The 16,646-nt window shown below is 46.4% G+C and overlaps 6 protein-coding genes across 6 annotated transcripts; 2 read left to right on the forward strand and 4 right to left on the reverse strand.

The window, feature by feature from the left end:
* Nucleotides 1-1,332: 1,332 nt before the first annotated feature.
* On the reverse strand, nucleotides 1,333-1,560 carry PAAG_11888 (hypothetical protein; the record flags this gene model as incomplete). The annotated part of the gene is made up of 1 exon (XM_015847456.1): nucleotides 1,333-1,560. The coding sequence occupies one exon, from the start codon at nucleotides 1,558-1,560 to the stop codon at nucleotides 1,333-1,335; it is 228 nt and encodes a 75-aa protein (XP_015702944.1).
* A 1,270-nt stretch (nucleotides 1,561-2,830) lies between these two features.
* PAAG_04548 (prion formation protein) lies at nucleotides 2,831-6,359 on the reverse strand (the record flags this gene model as incomplete). The annotated part of the gene is made up of 3 exons (XM_002793592.2): nucleotides 2,831-2,885; nucleotides 2,976-3,641; nucleotides 3,715-6,359. 3 exons carry the CDS (start codon nucleotides 6,357-6,359, stop codon nucleotides 2,831-2,833), a joined length of 3,366 nt encoding a protein of 1,121 aa, XP_002793638.2.
* A 985-nt stretch (nucleotides 6,360-7,344) lies between these two features.
* Nucleotides 7,345-9,445, reverse strand: PAAG_04549 (mitochondrial 2-methylisocitrate lyase; the record flags this gene model as incomplete). Its single annotated transcript, XM_002793593.2, has 5 exons — nucleotides 7,345-7,612; nucleotides 7,723-8,146; nucleotides 8,219-8,631; nucleotides 8,685-8,973; nucleotides 9,031-9,445. The coding sequence occupies 5 exons, from the start codon at nucleotides 9,443-9,445 to the stop codon at nucleotides 7,345-7,347; spliced, it is 1,809 nt and encodes a 602-aa protein (XP_002793639.2).
* An 808-nt stretch (nucleotides 9,446-10,253) lies between these two features.
* Nucleotides 10,254-11,814, forward strand: PAAG_04550 (2-methylcitrate synthase; the record flags this gene model as incomplete). Its single annotated transcript, XM_002793594.2, has 3 exons — nucleotides 10,254-10,301; nucleotides 10,380-11,528; nucleotides 11,602-11,814. The coding sequence occupies 3 exons, from the start codon at nucleotides 10,254-10,256 to the stop codon at nucleotides 11,812-11,814; spliced, it is 1,410 nt and encodes a 469-aa protein (XP_002793640.1).
* A 1,598-nt stretch (nucleotides 11,815-13,412) lies between these two features.
* PAAG_04552 (hypothetical protein) lies at nucleotides 13,413-13,935 on the reverse strand (the record flags this gene model as incomplete). The annotated part of the gene is made up of 2 exons (XM_015845297.1): nucleotides 13,413-13,625; nucleotides 13,843-13,935. 2 exons carry the CDS (start codon nucleotides 13,933-13,935, stop codon nucleotides 13,413-13,415), a joined length of 306 nt encoding a protein of 101 aa, XP_015699523.1.
* Nucleotides 13,936-15,041: 1,106 nt separating this feature from the next.
* On the forward strand, nucleotides 15,042-15,854 carry PAAG_04553 (hypothetical protein; the record flags this gene model as incomplete). The annotated part of the gene is made up of 1 exon (XM_002793597.1): nucleotides 15,042-15,854. The coding sequence occupies one exon, from the start codon at nucleotides 15,042-15,044 to the stop codon at nucleotides 15,852-15,854; it is 813 nt and encodes a 270-aa protein (XP_002793643.1).
* Between the last annotated feature and the right edge of the window lie 792 nt (nucleotides 15,855-16,646).

Genomic DNA, 16,646 nt, shown 5'->3' on the forward strand with positions numbered 1-16,646 from the left:
CCGGCCGCCGCCGCTCCGCCGCCACCGGCACGTGATCGCACAGAAGTGTGTTCCTGTTGCAAAAACACAAATCGAAGATAAAACCAGAACCCGTACGTACGTTGTTGTGACGAGGAAATCCAGCGAATGGCGCCGCAGAGAATCACGGTGTCCGGCGGATTATTCAGTTATTCCGGCCCAATCAGGCTTCCATCCCTAAGCGGGAAATATCTTCTTCGGTTGATAGAACAGGAAGATCCAAGGGTAAGAGAAGCCTGGATGGAATCTGCGTCGGTTATGCTCTTCTTTTCTTCTATCTTTTATTTTTTTGTCCTTTTCCCTTTTCTTTTTTCTCTCTCTTTTTCTTTTTCTCTTTCTCTTTCTCTTTCTCTCTTCTTCTTTTCCCCTTTTCTTCCCTTCGATTGCCGCAATAGACCGTTCCAATGAAATTCCATTAACAACAAATTACCGGTGTTCGTGACAAATCATCGTTGACGTCGAACCACTGAAATCGCCTGGCACAGGTTCATCCGTCTGTTGTGTGGATTTATCCTTGGCCACCGGGTAGTACCTCGATCGGAGCCTTTATCAGTGCGGTGGCATTGGAAGTTCATCAGAAAACCCTATCTTCAACCTCGGCTACGGACAGGCGCAAAATTCTATCTGTGCCCTCGGGCGTGGCGCGATTAAAAGAACAAGCCACTAAGCTAAAATGGACAAGCTAATTACGCCACTGACGCAAGTCGTCTTTGTCTCCAGGATGCAGCAAAGAGCTCTGGAATGTCAGCACTCGTGACTCGTCCCAGAGGGAAAAAGTTAACTCTTGAACGCTTCTTCACCCTGGTCCTGGAATAACACGTTTATCTAGAATGCAGGCAAAAACACCCTGCCTGGGTTGTGGCTTTGTGCGCGACCATGCCTAATATTTGGGCCCTTTTTTAAGTTGAATGAGACCTGTGGGGCACGCAGGTGAACGTGGTTGGAAATTGTCTCATCGTGATTAGAAGAATGTAAGTGCGCTTCCACCCTTTATTGATAATAAACAATAATTTTTGTAAATTAAAATTAGAACTAAAATTATATTATTTTTATATATATTCACTTTTCGTAAATTTAATTTTTATATATATTCACTTTTCTTAAATTTAATTTTTATATATATTCACTTTTCGTAAATTTAATTTTTATATATATTCACTTTTCGTAAATTTAATTTTTATATATATTTACTTTTCGTAAATTTAATTTTTCCCCCCCTTACAATCATGGTTGCCGACGCAGCTCTCCGCCTGCACTGGTGGTCATGTTCATCCGTCGCTCACCTCCCTCACAACGCGCACTTCTTCGGCCTCCTTATTCCACCCCCTTCATCCTTTGCCCTCCTCTTCTTTCTTCTCTGCCCCTGCCGTCTTGCCCCCTCCCTATCCTTGACCTCTCGGCCTCGTATCCCCCATTACCCTGATCCGGTGCGGCTGGTTCCGGCATAGCATCGAACCCGCCTATAGGTTTGTGCATCTGTTGATAGGGAGCTGTTGGTGGGATCTCCGCAAGAGCTGCATGAATCGATTGGGGTATGGGCATAGCTCTTGGGGGTTCAAGGTTGAGCGGATTTCTAGAATAAAGAGTGTGTGTTACGGATAGTCTTTCTCAAGGGAGGTTCCCATCACATGACACAATTCATAAGACGCAGCGTTGCTGTTTATATATATATAGTTACTGAGAGAGTAATATGAGAAAGAACAATTTCAACTCATGCCGTCACTTGCTTGCATACTTGACGAACAATCCACGAGCTTGACTCCACGATCTTGAAAAGCCGGCTTAGACAACCTCGTTTTGCAGTCAAACCGCACGCCTGAAGAATTCGCAACTTGCTAGTTCATATCAATCATTCTACTCATATAAGGCTGAGATACAAACAACTACGTGCTTCTGCGGTCATGCGATGATCGACACCGTATCCTAGCTGTACATGGCCTCGAGAGGCCCTGTGCAATCGAATGCACGGGCGAATTCCTCATCTTGATGCTGCTGCAGCCTGCTCCAGATGGGTTGTAAGACACACAAATCTCCACGGACACTGGCAAGAGCCATGGGTGATCACAACCAGTTTTTTTGACCTGAAGGTGAACGCATGGTTAGAGGTGAGAGATTAGGGACATACTCTGTAAAGAGGGCGCTGCAAGAGCAGTAAAAGTCTTTTCCAAGTCATTGGCCGCCACTTATATCGAAAGTCAAAAGTCAGGGTGCTTCATTTGAGCAACAGATGCAGGCACTTGCTATAGAAGCATGTTGATTACCAGATGAGTTTGTCCCGAGAAGGTTCGACAGCAAAAGTTTCGCCGCATTTCAATCAAAGGCGACAAACATTTGAGTGAATGACAGGCATAATTGATCATATCTGCGAATCCAGCGCAACAAATAAAGGGACGGGTCACGAATAGGGACTGTGTGATTTAAACACTCTTATAGAATGAAAAAACAATATTTGAGAGGCATATGAAGTATACCATGCCCTAGACCTAAGCAAGTAGTAAAATGCATTTGTAAACTAATATCGAAAGGGAGCAGCAAAAACGCCGGATCTGTCCGTCTATTTCCTACGCAAGAGACAAAAATCCATAAGGACAGAAGATATATGTCATTATCATATCGCAACTCCAGCACATTTGGGCAAGAAACAGAAAGGAGGAAACAAGAGAAATAAAAATGGGGGTGGGCCAGGAAAATATATATGTAAGAAATCCATTAGATGTATATATGAATGATATGATATCCCAACCAGAAAGCTTAAAAGAAATCAATAACTTTTTTCTTTATCATTAGTTCGCTCTCTATTATCATCAGCCGCTCACTCTTCATCATCAGTATCGACCGGATGAGGTGTGCCCTTGGGGGAGTTCAGCCTGGAAAATCATGACACAGTTAGAAATAGTCTAGTCACCAAGAGACAGAAAGGCAAAGATAAAAAAACAGAGAAAAACGGGCCAACATACCACTCAATATGCCTCAAACGTCTCCGCACCTCACGATCCTTCATCTGTGCACGAGTCAGCTTCTTCTTTTTCTTGGCCTTGAATTTCAACTCCCCGCCTGCATCCTCAGTCCCGGAGTTAGCAGCAGAAGCCACCGCGCTCGAGACAACGCTACTTGCGACAGTGCTTGGAGCACGAGAACTGTCCTCGAACCGGTCGAGAGAAAGGGATACATGGCCTTTGTGCGTCATCCGCCCGTCCTCCACGTGCCACTGCTCGGGGCATAGGGCACCGACGAACTCCTCGTTGTGGGAAATCATCACTACACCACCCTTGTAGTCGCGTATGGCAACGGCGAGACCGCCCAGCGAGTCACGGTCAAGGAAGTTAGTTGGTTCATCGAGGACGAGCAAGTGCGGATTGTTCCACATGGCGCCGGCGAGGACGACTTTGACTTTCTGACCGCCTGAGAGGCCAGAGATTTGATTATGGTTTGCGATTTCTGGGTCGAGGCCGACGTCTTCAAAGTGTTTGGAGATCACTTTGGGTTCCAGCACGCGGTATCCAAGACCTTCGCGTGAGGCTTCGTGGTCGTCGTATTCTTGAACGAGCTTTTGGAAGCCTTCCTTTAAAAGTGTTTCGCGGGAGATAAATGAGTTGTATTTGGGAATCATCCCTATCCATTTACTAATACCTATGTTAAAACAAACAAATAACAAAAAGAGGTGATGGGATGGTGGAGTGATTAGGGGACACTTACACTTCATATTGGAATGTCTTCTTATATTTCTGTCGACCAATCAAGGCTTCGATCCGACGAGGGCCCCTTCCATCGCCGATGTCAATGGGTTTCTCCATTTGTGCTCGATCTTCCTCAGTCAGAACTCTGGTCTGCTTCATCAACACCTCTCGATCGTCACCATTCTGATATCTCCACTGCAGATACTGGTTGGGAGTTTTCTCCATGTGCATTTCCACGTGTTCCAAGGCATGCTGTTTGATATACCCTATTCGAAGATTGGGGTGCTTTTCAACCTTGCCGGATTGAGGAATGAGCTCTCCGGTCAATAGCTTGATGAAAGTTGATTTACCAGCGCCGTTGCCACCAATGATAGCTGTGCGAGATGAAAGCGTTAGAGAACAGTTCGCATCGACCAAAGAGGGCTTGGAATTGCCGGGATACGTGTAAGTAACGTTGGTCATGCGAAGGATGGCACGGGTCTGCGACTTCACGCCGGTCAAGATACCCGGAGGAGGGAACTTGAACTGAACATTACTTGAGCTAAGGGTGTAGTAGCTGCTCGCTTCCGGCTTGACCTTGACAAACGCAGCAAGGTTACCCTTGTAGCAGACCAGCTTTTTCCCTTCGTAGTGGTAGATATCGGTGCAGACTTCGTCTAAAAATCCAGAATCGTGACTGACGATCAAACTAGTGACTTCTGTGTGCTGCTTCAGATAGTCCTGGAGCCATTTCACATTCGCTACATCCAAGTGATTTGTCGGTTCGTCGAGAAGGAGAACGTCAGCTCCCATAAGCATAGCTCGCGCCAGAGCCAGCTTCGTTTTCCATCCACCGGAAAGGGACCCAACTTTTTGTTCCTGTCGCCCGCCAGGACCAGCAGTGAAGCCAACTTCGTTCAAAACTTCAGAGATCCGTTCTTTGCCCGTTGCAGCTAATTCCGGGTCTTTAGAGACAAATTCCAGGATGCTCAGATCCGCATCTTCACCTTGGTTATGCTCCACGAAACATGTCTTCAAAACATCCTTGGGAGGAAATCCCTCGAGTTTGCCCTCCGCTATACTGCGCATGAGTGTGGATTTTCCCGCTCCGTTACGTCCGCAGAGTCCGTATCGGTGCCCCTTAAGGAGCCTTAGGTTTGTATGGGACAGAAGAAGCATGCCTCCATAGGCGAGGGAGAAATCAGCATTGACAATTTCAACCTCACCTGAGTCCTCCTGAACATTTACTCTGTATTTCCGTTTGTCCTCTTCCACGAAGTGAGCATGAACTGCTGCGGCGATGGCATTCTCTTGTCCCTCCTTCACCAGTTGGCTGAGATATGGCCTAACACAGAGTGGAATGCGGTCAAGAAGTCTCGAATTGACATCGTCGCGAACCATTTCGGAAATATAAGTCTTCGAAAGAGCCCAGAATGGTTCATCTTGTTTATTCACGAGCCCCCCGTGGATATTCACTTGGTTCTCCAGAACCTTCAAGATTTCATCTGTTGATACTTGCGCCACAACACCGTTGGCCAAATTACTACTGTCATCGCCCATAGCCTTGTGAATGACATCCAAAGCCCTCGTTGCGAGCTCTCGAACTTCTGGCAAAGACGCCCTGTCCTTTACACCTTGTACACCTGGCTTTAATTTCGGCAGGAATGTTCTCGCTTCATTAGGGTCATGCACAAGCTTTGTGAGATTCTCCACGACAACAACGGTCTGGCGAAGAACCTCCTGAGGGGTAGTGGGAGTGTTTAGGGATCGTTCCAGAAGAGGGGTAAGGAGAGCAAGCACAGGAGATGTAACAATTGCGACGAATGTGGTCTGAGATAGTGCCAGAATGGCCTTTTGTAACGTTTGTGCATCAGGATTTTCCATGGCTTTAATCAGTAACGGAATTCTAGGAGCAACGTCGTCATTGTAGAGTACGGTAGTCAAGGCAGTCATGGTTTTAACTGCTTGTTTCGAGACCTCGCTTTTCAGATCATGCATACCGGACTCGACAATAGGGATAAGTTCTTTCAAGCATCTGCCCAAGGAATCCCGGAGTAGGTCCTTCTGCAAACTTTCCTCCTTCGTATCCGAACCCGCTTGAGTCTTCTCAGCTACCTTCTCCAGCAGACGATAGGCTTCTACGGCGCCTTGCCATTTCCCACTAGATTTCCTGAGATACGCCGAGAGTGCTGGGACAAGGGCAGTGACTAACGACTCGACCTTCAGGCAAGAAAATAGCGCATCCACTGCATACTTGGCGGACTCCCGCACCACAGCACCCTTATCAGCCAAGGCATCCAAGGCAAGAGAAAGCAGTCCTCCGTCCTCGATCAAGAATACAACTTCACTGAGTGGCTGTTCTGGGGGGAATCTTTCGAAGAGGGCGCCCAGAATCAACATTGCACTTTCTCGCTTTGCTCCGCTTTTCTTATCCCCAGCCCCTTTCTTGATATCCTTCAACAGATTATATCCGTGTAGTCCGCGAAACCCGACAGACTGGATTAGGAGGTTGGTCAGGGCGTATGAAGCGTCCAGGGACTCTTGTGACCTTTCCGAGTTGAATATGGTGTTTATAAGCGATGCAACTTCTTCCTCTGTCGGGGGAACTGACGACGGCGTCTTTGGAATCATGGCGGGTGGGGACGACATCTTGGGCGATTCTGATGGCGAAATATGGTGTGGCATAATTTAAGAATGAAGGTAAAGTGTCAAAGACAATACCGAACAGAAAGAAGCTGCAAATAGACAGAGTGGAGATTTTGGTGTGATCAATAAACTAAGACGAGACTTGAGAGAAACACACAAGAGAAGATCCCAGATGTCTATTTTGTAGGGACCTTCAACATCAGGAGTCTATAGAAGGCACTATGAACAGAGAAAATGAAGAAAAAGGGCATGAAGAAATAAAAGGGAAAAAAAAAAAAAAAAAAAAAAAAAAAAAAAAAAAAAAAACAAGTGAAGCCTGAGCAAGGCTCCGTGTGGTGTAGTTAAGCCTGGCTAAAGATAGGAAAAGCCAGAGCTGAGATGGATATATTTTTTTTGAAGTCACAAAATTTGGCTTAGTCAGCCGCGACTCTCGGAGGATATTGATTAGTTGGTTAGTAGTATTGGTGTGTATGACTGGCGAAATGCCTTATCCTACCTAAGTTGGGAGAGAAATTGAATGAATGGCCTGTTCTCTACAAGGAGGGGAAGATTTAAAGATCGGTGCAATGAACAAGTTGTGGCAAGTCATATTTATGTAGTTAATATCTAATTAACCTGTTGTTTCTATAGTATTATTTGTATATATACATCACATCATTTTCAGGCACCCATCCAACAGATAGCTCTTATAGATAGTTATCTACACGGGGGGCCCGCTCTCTATGCAAAATGCAGAGGATCCAACCCGCCAGACATGACCCTACACCACAAACTATACTCTCAAGAGCAACCCGTATGTGAACTGTTGCCAACCGTAGCCTCTCTTTCGACGGTCATGTCAATATTTTTGTCGGAACGAAAATAAAAAAAGAAAAAAAAAAAGGAAGGTACAATGAGGTTCCAAGGCAAATAATGCATTGGGTTTATTGGGTTTAGGCGGATTAGAAAGCTGTTAAAAGCCAGATCGTTAGTGGATGACTCCAGAAGTTGCTCAGACAGTTAGTCCTTTTCAATTATGGAGGGATCAAATAATCATACAAGATTCAGTATTTCCTTCACCCATACTCTTGTTAGAAGAACTGCCGCTGAGAATCGAGCCGACAATGCCGTCCATATACGAGGCTCCACTCCACTTTTGATGCGTAAGGACATCAACGCCGATTTCCTTCTCCCGTCTCTGGATAAGGTTGACGTAAGAAAGCATGCCATCGTCTTTGAATCCACGGGAGAGCTCGGTTGTCATAGTGGCGTTGGAGTGGAGGCCGGCAAGCGAGATAAGTTGGAGAACGAACCTATAGGGAACGGAGTGTTAATCTTCTCCTGGGCTCTATTTTATTTCTTTTTCTTTCTTTCTTTCTTTATTTATTTCATTTCGTTCGGACAGAAAAACGATAAAACTCACCCGTGCTTAGCGATATCCCAGATAAACGATTTGAGGCTGGCTTCGGAGAAGCCGTGACCCATCCAGTTGAATGAGGGACTGAGGTTATAAACCAGCTTCTTACCCGGGTATTTCGCTCGGATATGTCCTGCAAACGTTGCGGCCGTCTCCACACTTGGGTCGCCGGTTTCAACCCAGAGTAAATCGGCGTAGGGTGCAAAATTGATCGCGCGCTTGGTTGCCGCGGCATTGCCGGCCCGGTAATGGTAGAAACCCTCACGGGTGCGGGGGATGTCCCAGGACCAGAACACGGGGGATTTGGTGTATTTGGCTGCAAGCGATCGTCGTTCATTTAGTGACAAGTCCCGATTTTCGCTGACTTGCTTCTTGTAAGCGTTGATGGATGACTGGGTGGCTCCTTCGGATTTAAGATGTTGCTCAACCGCTGAAACGATGTTAGATTTGCAACATGAACGATGGAGAGAAAATTGTATATATGTAGATATATTTGTCTTACCTTCATCGAAAGTAACAAGCTTGTGATTCTTTACCCACTGAGATTCAAATTTGTCGATCTCAGGCCCCGAAGCTCCCTCAGACTCCAATTTCTGCAGTGTCTCTGCAAGCGGATCGGAGTTTTCAGTAACACCCAGGATGAACTCGTGGTCCCGGACATCGATAGAGCTGCTTAGAAGCTTTCCACTTTCGGAGTCCGTTCTCGCAATGAGAAGTGTTTCAGTTCCCATAAGATCCCACTGGAATCTAGCTGCCACAAGCCTGTTGATGTGTTCCCCAATTGGAACGAGTACTTTGCCGGCAAGATGACCACATTTCTTCCCCCCATGCAGCTGGTCCTCGAAGTGGACGGCAGCAGCTCCATTTTCAGCAAAGAGTTTTGCTAGTTTCAGGACTGCTGTCAGGCCTCCGTGGCTATGTTAATGTTAGAATATTAACTAACTTCCTCTGACTGGTCCGAAACATACCCCGTATCACCATCTGCCACTATTGGTCGCATGAAATCAGTGTAGGGTGTATTTTTGCGTTCCTCTGGAGACAGTTTCCTTCTCGAATCCCATTGTTTGCGGTCGTGCATTTGCTGGGCTTTAAAAAGTCTCTGGACCTGGTTTGGTACCGTGTTGTAGGGATAGTCACCAAAGTCAGGGGATACTTCGTTAGTCGTCGTCAGGAGCGATGAACAGGCCCATCCAGAAATATAAAGAACTTCTTGATTGGGAGCCTGTTGTGTCATTTGGACGGGATCAATTGCACCAACTGTAGGTCTGTTAATGCTGCTACAACGCCTTACAAGAACTTGGAAGTGTTACGCACGGGTATGTACTGGTTTCCCGGTCTTTGCCCGCTCATTCAACAAGTTAAATAGTTTCCTGGCCATAATAGAGCTTGGATACGTCTGCTGCAATGATCCCCGCTTGCTAACAACAGCTTCTGCAGAATATGGTCGCCTGATACCTTCGTAGCGGGGGGTGTTCCACCATTCTGTCACTGCTTTTACCTGTTCATTGAAGAGTGCATCTTCAGCAGGCCCGGTCTTCTCAGCAGACGAGAGGAGCTGGAATGAATCGGAGGCATGAGCTGTAGACACTGGTGGGGTGACTGGAGGGAGTGGTGACCCCATTCGTGAACAGCTGCAGGCGAAAGTTCTGACAGCGTGGTTGGGGAGAATGGAAGGGCGGAAGAGCGGGAGAAGCTGTCGAGGCAACCGGCGAGCAGGGTTGCGAATCATTGTTGGTGTGTAATACTGCCTTGTCCTGTTCTACCAGATTTCAGTAGTGTGGGGAGTCGAGGAGTGGAGAGCTCGTGAGATAGATCCTATATTTTGCGAGAGTCAACAAGAGTCATGACGTCTTTTTGCTGATGATTGAATGCAGGCAGAATTGAGTCTTGAAAAGAGTCCAATCCTCATAACACATCAAATGAGATTAGATAACGATCCGCTTGGATCTACACACAGAGCAAACCCTTCTGGAGGAAGAATGGTAATAGTTTGGTTAAAAATCAGAGGTTGGATAGTAACGTACCGAACCTACGGCCGCTGAATAAGGCGGAATAAATATCCGGCAAACAGCAAAAGAGAGGGGCAACGCAATAATTCAATTTGAAGGTGCCAAAATGCGGATTCTCTCATATCACACACCCCACTATTGTTGTATAATCTGCCGCAGCACGGAGGATCCAGTAGGGTACTAACTGAATGTTGAAGCCATAGATTGTTGTTGATATCAATAGCGTTGGAGGGCTAACTTACCCGTTCGGCGCAAATTCCCTCGGCAAAACTAATCCGACCGCCGCAAACGCCCTTTCGTCCGACCAAGACCAAACAGCCGCAACATGTATTTTTTTTTTTTTTTCCCTTTCTTTCTAGACTAGGCGGAAAAACATCTTTGCATCCATGGTGTGCTAGTAAACAAATTATTTTCAACTAAGAACTCTCCGACATCTCTTCTCTTCCTCCCAGCTCCCATCTCCGTCTCACCTGCACTTCACGCCGTATACCCCCCCATTGATCTATCACTTGGAGTCTACTAGCAACAATGGCATTGGCAAGCAGAGCTACAAGACAGGCGCTGAAGGCATCTCAGGTATGTTGGACCGTGTATTGGAAGTGCAAATTGTAGTATTTCTATCCATTCGTTTTACTAACTTTATACCTGTACCAGTCTGCCGCTTGGTCTTTCGCCTCTTCACGGTTCTACTCGACTGCGGAATCTGACCTGAAGACAGTTTTCGAGAAGGCCATACCAGCCAAGAAAGAGCTCTTCCAAGAGGTCAAGAAGCGTGGTGAAGACGTCATTGGTGAAGTGACTGTTGCCAGCACCATTGGAGGAATGAGAGGCCTCAAGTCTATGGTCTGGGAGGGCTCTGTCCTGGATGCCAACGAGGGTATCCGTTTCCACGGCAAGACCATCAAGGATTGCCAGAAAGAGCTTCCAAAGGGCACCTCTGGAACAGAAATGCTCCCCGAAGCCATGTTCTGGTTCTTGCTCACCGGCCAAGTTCCCACCACCCCACAGGTCCGGGCTCTCTCCTCGGAATTGGCCCAGAAATCCCACCTCCCCAAACACATCCTGGACCTTTTCAAGTCGTTCCCCAAGGATATGCATCCAATGACCCAATTGTCCGTAGCCGTTGCTGCCTTGAACACAGAATCCAAGTTCGCTAAGGCCTATGCAGATGGCCTCAGCAAGGCCAGCTATTGGGAGCCTACTTTTGACGACAGCATCTCCCTCCTCGCCAAGATCCCCCGCATCGCAGCGTTGGTATTCCGCCCCGACGAGATCGAGAAAGTAGGCACCCAGGAACTCGACCCAACTCAGGATTGGGCATACAACTTTGCAGAACTCCTCGGAAAGGGTAGCAAGGCCAACGAGAGCTTTCACGACCTTCTCAGACTCTATCTCGCCCTCCATGGTGATCACGAGGGAGGAAACGTGTCCGCCCATGCCACTCACCTTGTCGGAAGTGCTTTGAGCGACCCCTACCTCAGCTACAGCGCTGGTCTCCTCGGCCTTGCTGGCCCTCTCCATGGCCTTGCTGCCCAGGAAGTGCTCCGCTGGATTTTGAAGATGCAGTCCACGATCGGAAACAAGTTCACCGACGCCGACGTCAAGAACTACCTCTGGTCCACCCTCAAGTCCGGCCAGGTCGTCCCTGGCTATGGACATGGTGTCCTACGCAAGCCTGATCCTCGCTTCGAGGCTCTGATGGACTTCGCTAGCCGCAGACCTGAAATCCAAGCCAACCCAGTTTTCCAGCTGGTCAAGAAGAACTCCGAAATCGCCCCTGGCGTGCTTGCTGAACACGGAAAGGTAAATAGTCCATCCTACAACTCAATGATATATCCAGACACATCAAAACTAACTCCAAACTCTCCACAAAAAGACCAAGAATCCCCATCCCAACGTGGACGCTGCATCGGGAGTTCTCTTCTACCACTATGGTTTCAGGGAACCTCTTTACTACACCGTTACCTTCGGAGTCAGCCGTGCCATTGGTCCACTCGCCCAGCTCATCTGGAGCCGTGCTCTGGGTCTCCCTATCGAGCGCCCCAAGAGCGTCAACCTCCAGGGCCTCCTTGATCTTTCCAGGAAATAGATGTGTACCAGTATACGTGAAAGGGGAGAGCGGTGAAATTTTGTTGTAAGGCATCATGACTATGATCCGTTTGGGGGGTTGGGGGGGGGGGGAGAGGAAGAGATTTTTTCTCTCTCCTTTTATATATAAAAGAAAGTCGGAGAAGATCGTAGAAATAGCCGAGATTGACATATATTCTACTTGTATGTATGTGTATTGTATTATATGTTTATTTAAGTAGAAAACCCCATATGTTCGAGAATTTCATATCATTTGTTTTCGGTCTCTCATATATTTGTTTCTTTTATGGCAGGGATTTGACCTTCGGTCACCAGTGATGAGGATAATGCAACAAGTAGTGAAACACTTCAAGTTGGATAAAGAATGTCTATTTCATTTGCCATTTATCTCCTACTGTCAACCATCTATTCTACCTTAACCAGAAGAAGAATTGAGTTCATATCCCAGCGTATGTACAGTACAACATACAAAGAAACGATTTCGTCGTTCTACCTTTGACCTTTCCTGGAGTAGCTGCTTGTTCTTGGAGACACACGAAACCAATCATGTCTAGGTTTTACATCATCTTGACAATAACAATTGATGTCATAATCACTTTCTAAGTACGAAAGGTCTGTAACATACAACAATATAAATGATAGTGGGGATAAACTGCAGTATACGATCGGGTTTGCTCACCCAAACCAACCACCCTCGAAGATACGCGAGCGCTGTGCAGCTCCTGGCTCAAAATCGAACCGGAACAAAACATGACGTCCTCTACTAGTATAAATGGAGATCAAGTCATGCCTTTCCCCGTTCATCCCCACATCCAATCATTAAACAGTCGGCATCCTCCCAACAGCCATATCATAGTGCGGTATATGGCACTCCAGAATGTTGTGAGCAAATCTTTGTTCACGCCACCGAACCGTACCGTTATCCCGTTTGATTCCTTCCCCCACGCATCCTCGGTGTTGTGTTTAACAAGGCCAAAGTCTCACACGGGTCCTGGGATCTCAATTTCAGCATTGCGCACGCCTGCTCTGCACTGAGAAAGCTAACCCTAACCATGGCGCTAAGCTTATTTGTTTCCGAGGGTGGAAATTTCACAAAAGTACGTGCCTGTATATAAAATAAGTTGATTTCCCGAGTCACAAATAGCTCCTTTGGCTGTCACTGCTCTGGGGTTGACAAATATCCCCGTGTCATGAATTGACAACCAGGCAAAATCTACACAAAAGTGAGAAACGTAGGAGCCGCGCCCAAAGCTCGGAATGAAGGTACCATTTCCCGTAATTCTCTCATCCTCTTCGACTTTGTTTGATGCACTCTGTCGATTATCGTTGAGGTCTGTCAAATCGAGAAGCATCACATTGGCTTTTGGACTCCTCACTTGTCGCAGAGGCAGCCCGGGAAAAGGTGAAATGATAGAGCGTCGTATGCGCAGTCAGTCACCGTCATTTCCGCATGAATTCCATTGATGAGAGACAAGGCAAAATATCCTGGGCTGGCTTTCACCGAGTCAGGGATATACGGCATCGCCCGCCCGGCTTTTGAAAATTTGCAACTGTTCAAAACACCATCGGGGCAATATTGTGGGAACAGAGGAAAGTTCCTTAGGGAGGGATTGCCACCAGTGCCTGAATCGTGCATGTGAGAGAAGCCCGTGACATTGCTGCCATGGTTGAAGAATCCCGCTTGTTCTGGCCATCGACATCAGCAACGGCTTTCACCATGCCATAGGGTAGGGTCGCCACCACGAAGACATTTCCTCCACTGCGCGAGCCAATGAGTTGATCGATGTATCCAAGTACGTTGATTACTTGGTGCTTGAGAGGGTGTTGTGCATACAGTGGGGCCAAAAAAAAAAAAAAAAAAAAAAAAAAAAAACTAATAGGCAAGCGATGCAGATATAGAGATAAAGCATAGCTTCAACTATAAAGGGGCTTGGATAGATACCCAAGCCACGTTCAAATCTAGCCAGAACCTTAAGCAACAAAGAATAAATGAAAAACAGCGCTAATATTAGACATATACAAGCCAGACCTGCAAGATATATTTGCTTGAAGAAAAGAGTGCACCAAATGCACCGACAATTTTACCACACTGAGGTAATCGCAAGCCGGGCCAATGCTCCATGGGTCACACCGTTTTTAGCAGATCTTGTATGTGGCATCGGATTGTACGAACCGGATTGGCCTATAGCCACACTAAGTGACCATAATTTTCGTACGTACATATCCACGTACTGTGATTCGTGAAGCTCGTATATCGATGAATTTGAGCATCGGATTGTGCAAATCGGATTGGCCCATAGCCACACGCAAATGAGGTGAACCACGCAGGAATCCTTGATTAAGATAAGATTTAAGCAAGCGAGAGAACTTGGCTCTTTTTGTTTCAGTTCTCTCGTTTATATTTATTCATGCTGGATATGATGGATGAAGGGTACTCTGGACATTATTAGACTGAGGTGAAGTCCGTGGTTGGTAAAATGGAAAATGTTGGGCGATTAACGTTAGTCATCCAATGTCGGAAATGGCTTCACTCCCAGATTTCGACCTGAAAAATTCATCTCCATCCACGCAACTGACCATCATTTGTTATATTATCACATTGATCTGAATTTAGTACCAGTTGTTTATTCGACCTTGCACTTTAGCCCCTGTTAGATGTCGTGCTGTCGCCTTACGGTGGAGTCCGCCATGCAACATCTTCAATGGCAGAGTCTTCGTGAGCAGCAACCCCTTTAGGAAGCTTGCTTGCGAAGATATGAAAACCAACGTAAAAAGTGGGTTAAGGTACAGAAAACCTGACACCATACGAACCCTTTGAGGAAGGAAGAGAAAATGTGATACAGAACGATATTAGAAATCATATCTTGGACAGACTGCTGCCATCCTGTGTCATCCACGTTAGGCTGCTCGAGTGTCGAAGGCACTCATATTAATCATGGGTAGCTGGAACGACCCATGTACCGTACAATTTTTGGATGTGAAATTCTTTTCGGAAACTGGGCTCTCTGACGGCCAAAAGGCTTATCCACTATGATATAACATTGGTGGAAACATGGATGGAAAGGATAGGGACATGGGAGTCAGCAATATGCCGATTAGGTATAATCTTTGTTACAAGACGTCTGCTCCACCGGCCCACCGGAATATATAAACATGAGGGCGCCTTGCTCCTCTAAGCCCTTGGCGGATCATGAAGAATTACTCATCACAGTTCATACACACGAAACCATGACCATGGCTACCACATCTAGCATTATTGATAACTCTTCTTCCTTAATCAAACTTATTGATACAATCGATACTCTCCCTACAAGCCCACCGTCACTGTACATCGATCTCGAAGGCATCAGCCTCTCTCGCGAAGGCCGCATTTCTATCCTGCAGCTGTTCAACCATCCAAAAAACCATTTGTACCTTGTTGATATCCATGTTCTTGGCCACGAAGCTTTCACAACAGCCGCAGCAAATGGCAAGTCGCTTAGAACTATCTTAGAATCCCCAGATGTGCCCAAGGTCTTCTTTGATGTCCGAAACGACTCGAATGCGTTCTTTTTCCATTTTGATATTCGCCTACAAGGTGTTGAGGACATTCAGCTTATGGAAAATGCATCCAGGCCAGGCTTTTTGTCAAGAAAGAGATTTGTTTCGGGCCTAGCAAGATGTGTAGAGCACGATGCACCAATTTCCCTCTCTGAGAAAAGGCTCTGGAAGGAACATAAGGAAAGAAGGGTACGACTGTTTAATCCCGATTGCGGTGGATCTTATGAAACATTAAACGCTCGACCATTGCCACAAGCTATTTTGGACTATGGTGTCTGTGATCTGACCTTTTTGCCTCTCTTGCGAACGGTGTACTGGAGCAAACTTTCACCTGAGTGGAAGGCTTTGGTGGATGTTGCGACGAAAGAGCGCCTGCGAGTGTCCCAGACCTTGACATACCAACGGCAGACCAGGGATAAAGTCCTGAGCCCATGGCAGGTTCCGATCAATGAGAACGGCCGCAACAGTGTCTTGGGAGGAATCGATTTATTTGGTGCCTGATAAGGCGAAGTCTGCGATTGATAGGCCATGGTTTCGGATGGAGAGCAAGAAGCATTCTTGTTATACTGCTGAACTTCTGAACCTGGTTCATTTTATTAGATGCAATCTGGTAAAGCGTATGTGATTACGTTTCGGGTTTGCATTTCCCCCTATTGCCGCGATGAACTACCCCTTTAGATGCGGTAAGTTCTTGAATTAGCCATTTCGAAAAAGCCTTTTGTAAGATGGGATGGAATTGCAATTGGAAAGCAACCTTTGGAACTCTGTACATATTGCAATCACTCAAGGGTTAAGGGACGCGCCTGTCACTTCGCCTCGAAAACTTGCGAATTTTGTGGAGGTGTTTTAATACATTTTCTCTGCCCCACCAAATTATCATTCTCGGAAAGCAAATGGCAACCCGGTTTTGGGCGACCACTGAGAGCAAGTCCGGTTTTTTTTTTTTTTTTTTTTTTTTTTTTTTTTTTTTTCTTTTCTTTTTTTTTTCTTTTCTTTTCTTTTTCTTTTTCTTTTTCTTTTCTTTTCTTTTTTTTTTTTTTTACCTCCGATAGTCAGAGTTGTCGGATAAATGTGCGAAGTCAACCCACTTGAGCTTATCATGGTATCCTGGATATCTAGAGTCGATATGGTGTGTTACCAGGTCCCCAAGCTACGTTTGTCTATCTCTGGCTATTGTTTGGTTCCAGGTACCATTCTCTAGAATGTTGAGAGTCTGATAGCCTCTACTGCTGCATTGATATCAATGAAGAGAGCAAACCTTGAGCTTGAGGGGAGTTTGTCGCTGGCATCAGC

This window comes from Paracoccidioides lutzii, assembly GCF_000150705.2.
Source record: "Paracoccidioides lutzii Pb01 unplaced genomic scaffold supercont2.11, whole genome shotgun sequence".
Classification (NCBI taxonomy): Eukaryota; Fungi; Ascomycota; class Eurotiomycetes; order Onygenales; family Ajellomycetaceae; genus Paracoccidioides; species Paracoccidioides lutzii.